Raw genomic sequence first — 6901 nt, 5'->3', positions numbered from 1 at the left:
AATAAACGATAAAAACTAAAATCCCACCCTTTCTTTCTCAAAATCTTTAAAAAAAAACATTAGCCTCTCCCGTTTTTGTCGGAGATAGAAATATTCAGTTTTAATGAAACTTCCATTATTAGGAAGTTTGATTTTTTTTTTTTTTTTTATTAAACAGAGCAGAACTTTCTTTTTAAAATTCAGGAAAGGACATTCCCTAAAAAAAAATTTTGGCATACCTGCTGGGGAAACTTGAAAAATCGGCTCCAAAGGAATATTATTTGAGAAATTTTGAAGCCTTGGGAGTTCTCTGTGGTGCTAACCGCTTTGTTAGAAAGCCTTGCCTACGCATGGGAGGTTTTTGTCGATTGAATCAAATTTGGCAGACATATCAAAGATTCTCAATAGCTCTCTGTAGTGGTTAGTCTCCTGGGAGAATTTCTTAGCGGGCCCTATCTGTTTGCAACGTTCAGCCGACGCTGAACGTCACAAAATGATTTTAAGGTACCGAATCCCTTTACTATATATCTAAACTAAATTTAGGACGCTTGTGTCACAGTTGCAGCCTTCAATTTACAAAAAGCGACTTCAACAAGTTACTTTGGAATCATCAAATATTGTAGCTACTTTGATGAAGAACGATCTACTTTGATTCGTAGAAGATTTACTTACCTTGATTTGATTTTGGACGTGTTATATAATCATATGTGATTTGTTGTATGAAAATATTGAACATTATAAGAGACTGGGGAAACAACCGCAAGCTATTTTCCGGGGGGGGGGTATGGAGAAGGTTCTCTACGTACGTGCATGACTATTTCAGACGTAGTTTAAACGATTTATTGAGCGTGGAAAATACTTATGAAATACAAGACTCAAAATGGTTTATGATGTTTTATTCAGCATATTTTAATATTAAAACATCTCATTTTCATTCACTCTTTAAATCACAGAAATTCGCATAACGTGGACTATATACAAAAACATACTTGAATAATATAATCTCGAGTGGTGCACTCACTGCTGCTGCAAAACAGCCTTGATGCCCAATAAATATCGAATAACCCCTATGCTGATACATATTTATTTTTTTTGGCCGCCTTTGTCAAGTTGTATGGAAAAAAATATAGGACATTAAAATCCATTAAACAAATGATAACTCAACATGGCTGTTTTACACATATATATATAGAAAAATAATTCATATCATTCAAGAACCTAACTAAAAGAAACCATCTCCAGATGGGTCGTTCAACCAGGGATAGTTAGGCGGGCAGCGCATGCATGTGTGCATACGGAGAGTTTCCCCGGGTAGTTCTTTGCTAGTTAGACTGCAAGAATTTGGCACACCACATTGAGAGGTCGTAATTGGGTTGCATTTCTCTTTCCAAGCATCAAAATTTTTAGCTTCATTAACAGTTTGGGGGTTTTGCATCCATTGAATAACCTGAAAAAAATTAATCAACCTTTAAAGCAAGTAAAGTATAATACACTGAGCAAAGTCCTAAAATTAAGAGTACACAAATGCACCGCTTTGTTTCGTTTCGTTTTAAGTTTTTCAAAGTTGCATTGCCTCTCAATTAGTACTAATTTTCATTGTGCGTCGTTAGGTATTCGAGTTTGCGTAGTTGTACGAGTCATGAATTTTTTCCTGTCCCTTTTTATCAGATAAATGCACTTTTTGTAAACTTAGCTTTATCTTTCCTTTTACTTGTTTTGTTTTCTCTTTTGGGTTCTCTCTTTGAAGTAATAATTACGGTTTTCCCTTTTTCTCACAAGCGATCCAATTCGTTGCGGCGTTACAAGGGTGCCTGTTAAAAATGTATTTTTGGACGCCAGTTTGGCTAGAATTCAATGAGGAGTGAAAGGAAGAATTAGTCCGTACGTTGTGGATCACGTGTCATTTGTCACACCTGTGAGGGATTTTATTGACTCGTCTTCGTTTGTCACATCCCGAGTAAAACTTCGTCCGACGAAGAATTCTCTAATGAAGAACTATTGCAACTAGAATTTGCTAATGAAGAAGGTGATAGTGACGTTCAATAGAAATCACCGGGAACAAAATTTAAACTCAAAACGATATGTTTGATTAACGAAGCTATGGAGAAGTTTTTTTTTAAAACGATCCTAACAGCGGAAGGGGTTTTAAAATGTCCCAGGCGGTAGCTACGATTATCAATTGCTACAGGGTCATTTATTTTATATTGAAAAAAAAAGAGCTATTCAGCAAATATTGGATAAATTTTTCGCAAAAGAAAGCCGACTTACGAGATAACCAATTATGGATTCTTCAGAATATGATTAAGTTCAATTTTGTTTTTCATGAATTTATTGAATCAGCAGTTAATTTTGTTTTAATTGTATAGGTTATTTTTTTGTATATATGTAGTAAAATTTTACATTATTTTTTAATGTTTAGATTATTCGATTTCCAAAAGTGGTATTTTCGTAAACCTGTAACATCTCTCCAATCTTTACATGGTTTGCCATAGAAAATCTTAGTTCATTTTGCGTCGTATTTTTTGGAACACCCTCGACGTAAAGTGAGGTATTGGTGTAGTGAAAAGACAATGACAAATAGCTACGGTGATCGACACCAGTATAGCTTTTCAACTCGTTTTTTTCGATAGCCCATAAAATTTTTGTTTTAGATATAACAAAAACAAAAACTTAAGCCCATTAACAATAATAAAATGTACATTGACTTAAATACAAATTAAACAAAAAAGGAAATACGTTTTTGTTTTCAACTCAAAGTAAGAGGCAATATTAAAGCTTGAACCGAACATAAAATATTACTTATATAAGAGGGGTGCCCCCTCCCCTCCTCAACAGCTTGATTTTTGCGCTAAAATGTTTTGCCACTTAAAAAAAAGGCTTCTTATTCTTCTTATTAAGCAACCCCTGTGCTTAAGGAGTCGTTATTAAAGAATTGGGACATCATTCAAACTTTAGAGTAAAGAACTGTTGAAAACGGGGCAACCCGTTTATATACGTAATAATATATGCTCGTTTAAGTTTTAATGTTGCTTCTGCCTTAGAATTGAACATAAGTTGTTTTTATTTCTGATCTTTTTTTTAATAATGCAGGAAAATCCAGCAAATTCCCCCAAGGTAAAATTTCCAATGAAAAGTTCACATACGAAAACCCCAGGGAAAATTCTCCAGTGGAAAACTCCCAGCCAAAAATTCACGCCCTCTCCCCGCCTGAAGTAAACACACTTCCCTATAAAAAAAAACACTTTCCATTTTTTTTTTTGGGGGGGGGGCTAGGGAGACTTCTAATTTTGAGAAACGAAGAAATGAAATGCATTTTTTTTCTTTGTTACTTATAAAAGATCATAAGCTTCGGTTTTTTCTTGTTTGTGCCAGTTGCAAAACGGGCTTCATGTTTACGAAGAATTGTTTTCTTCCTGTATTTCTATAGCAACAAAGCGGTTAAATTAAAGCATTACAATAAGTCCAAGTCTACCCGAAAAACATGTTTGAATTATCATACAAAAAAAGCTGACCTTGCTAGTAACGCCAAACGACCTTGCAAATATTAACGGAGTCTAACGAACTTTCACTTGTAACAGAATTGGCAAATCATACTGATTTAGGATGTGGGTGTCTACACCAACAGAAAGGTTAGAACACATTGAAAGCAAAATCTAGATTTTCAAGGATAGTTCTTAAATCTGATGCTCCAAGTCCAAATTTGGATATATATATATATATATATATATATATATATATATATATATATATATATATATATATATATATATATATATATATATATATATATATATATATATATATATATATATATATATATATATATATATATATATATATATATATATATATATATATATATATATATGCGTCCGGAATATTTCTTCGGGGGCGGAAGGGGGGTGGTTGTTTACAAAAATTTACAAAACGCAGCTTACTTTTTGACGGTCCAATATTTTTTGGAGTGTGTGTGTGGGGGGAGGAGAACTTTGCAAAACGCATCAAAATTTTGTTCATATACATTTTTATTACTTTTTGATAAGTGGGATTTTTTTAAGGGGGTGTAGGGTCAAATCTGATAACCCCCTTGGATACAACCTTGCATACACATACGCATATATTCAGCTTTAGGGTCGCATCCCTGATTTTTTTTTTTTTTTTTTTGAGGGGAGAGACAGGTTTCCAAATGAGCGAAAAAAAAAGGCTTGCCTACTCTGCACTCTGTCTAACAGTCTAAAATAAGATTTTTTTTTTACCTGCATTTTTAAGATCAATCCACGACTTGGAGAAATAATTTTCAAGAAAGTCCTCTAATTTTACCCAAACTTTTTCTTATAATGAAAGACTTGATTGGGTTCTCTGTCTGTTTAAACACGCTACCATGAGAGGTTTTAAAATAAGTTGATTCTGGGCAATTTTTACTTTCACATTTTAGATGGCAATTATGATTCAAGAACTGAACAAAGACACAGTCTGGCAGTGGCGGTTCTAGGCCTGGGCAAAGAGGGGCAGTTACCCCAAGTTCTTCTGACATGTGACAGTAAGTTCCTTTTATTTTATGTTTTTACACTCCTATGTATACCTTGCCCCCGTCCCCCGGATAATGAGGCCTTAATCCGAAACTACAGTCTGGGATAGAGGATTAGTGGGAGTCGGCTGAAGCAAAACAACACAGACTGGGATGGAGGAATAAAGATTGCTAGTAAATTATAAATGATCTTAACCACCAGCGTATGGTAAACAAGAAATATATATACCTGAGTCATGGTCACGAAATAGACATCATTATATTTTTCGAGAACCTCGTCTATCCAGAAGATGAAGTCATCGAAGAATTCAGGGTTGTTCTTCAACATTTTTACAACTATTTTCACACTCCATTGGTATACTTTGGCCCCGCCCCCTGGATTATGCGGCCCTGGATTATGCGGCCTCAATCCGAAACTGCAGTCTGGGATGGAGGAATACAGATCGCCAGAAATCATAAATGATCTCAACGACCAGTGTATTGTAGACAAGAAATATATTTACTTGAGTCATGGTCACAAAATAGAAGTCATTATATTTTTCGAGAGCCTTGCATTCCAGAACAGGAAAGCATCGCAGAATTCAGGTTTGTTCTCCAACATTGTTACTACTATTTTTACATTTTTATAGTATACCTTGCCCTTGCCCCCTGGATTATTAGGCCTCAATCCGAAACTGCAGTCTGGGATAGAGGGTTAGTGGGAGTCGGCTGAAGCAAAATAACACAAACTGGGATGGAGGAATACAGATCGCCAGTAATTATAAATGATCTCAACGACCAGCATATTGTAGACAAAAAAATAGTTACCTGAGTCATGGTCACAAAATAGACGTCATTGTATTTTTCGAGAACCTCGTCTATCCAGAACAGGAAAGCATCGAAGAATTCAGGGTTGTTCTTCAACCAGGCAGCATGGAAATAAAGACCAAGAGGGGCACGATTCTGTTGGTAGTGACGGTCGAAATTGTGGTTCAAAAAGGCGTAAAACTGTTCTCCAGAGAGAATATTGGAGCAAGAGTCAACCATGGCACAACCTGTAGGATGAATTTTTTTTTTAGCTTGCCCACACACATGAATTATATTCCTGAGGAAGTAAAAAGTATCAAACGCTCAATTCTAGGAGTTGGAGAGAAATATGTAAATCTACAGAAAACGGAGAAATATGTGAATCTACAGAAAACAAGTAAATTTCCTGAAATTGCTGTGGATACTTACTTGTAATTAAGGTAAGTTCAAATAGAAGAACTAGATTAGTCCTTGTTAAGTATCAGATATACAGAATATCGTGTGAAATCGGGGTGCAAGTTTCCTTTTATGAACTAGTTACATTAACAACAGAAGAGCAATACTGTTTAATTCTCTATTCAACACTTTCTTGAAATACAATTTTCATTACTAAGAAAATTGTGTTCCGTCCCCCCACCCCACTTTTTTTCAAATTAGCATTATGAGCCGACAGTTGGTGACATAGAAGTAAAAAATGATAATAAAAGCCAACAAAACCAGTGGTTATATATACATATATATATATATATATATATATATATATATATATATATATATATATATATATATATATATATATATATATATATATATATATATATATATATATATATATATATATATATATATATATATATATATATATATATATATATATATGTATATATATATATATATATATATATATATATATATATATATATATATATATATATATATATATTAAAGTGGCGAAACCCTATATAGGCCAGTGCATTCTCCTGATGAGCCCTTGTGTTGGGTTGTTGCCTCTGAATTATTTGTCTTTATTATTTTTCTATTGTTTGGTAAATGACGACTTATACTTATTGACGACATGACTGCCTGTCCATGGATTATTCTTTATGGTTGATTGTGTATGGCTATGCTGTTTGACCTATGTGATTGTATGGATGAGTAGGGTTAAGGCCTCATTCAAGTGCTGGTCTATATTAATCACTAATTTAAGAAAACAGTCTTCCTTTTCTCCTTCTGTCTCTCTTTTTGTGTTTGTGCTGTTGCATTGGTGATTTCTCTTTTCATGATATATATATATATATATATATATATATATATATATATATATATATATATATATATATATATAGCCACATTTAGGCAGCAGAATAGGAAGCTGAGGCGTAAGTGTCAGGGCAGCTCCTATTATATTTGGAAAAAATGTTGAAATGGAGAATTGAATAGTATTTGTTATTTAAGCTAATCCAGAAAAGAAACCTTTCACCAAGATTACCTCAAATACGAATGAGTAAATATGAAATAACAAATTAACGACATAACAAAACTCGAAAATATGAACAAAAAAAGGTATCTGGTTTTCTGTATCTCCAAAAGGCACTAGAGTAACCAGAA

The 6901-nt window shown here is 33.7% G+C and overlaps 1 protein-coding gene across 1 annotated transcript in view; it reads right to left on the bottom strand.

Annotated features, from left to right (window-relative positions):
• Positions 1–860: 860 nt before the first annotated feature.
• Positions 861–6901, bottom strand: part of LOC136037891 (chitin deacetylase 1-like) — a 39951-nt gene continuing 33910 nt past the window's right edge. The window contains exons 8-9 of the mRNA XM_065720746.1: positions 5315–5541; positions 861–1426 (exon numbers count right to left, since the gene is read on the bottom strand). Of these exons, the coding sequence (XP_065576818.1) occupies positions 1202–1426; positions 5315–5541 (452 nt within the window). The 3' untranslated portion in view covers positions 861–1201. The remainder of the gene's footprint in view (positions 1427–5314; positions 5542–6901) is intronic.

This window comes from Artemia franciscana, chromosome 17, assembly GCF_032884065.1.
Source record: "Artemia franciscana chromosome 17, ASM3288406v1, whole genome shotgun sequence".
NCBI classification, from domain to species: domain Eukaryota; kingdom Metazoa; phylum Arthropoda; class Branchiopoda; order Anostraca; family Artemiidae; genus Artemia; species Artemia franciscana.
This window is presented reverse-complemented; position numbering and strand designations above follow the sequence as displayed.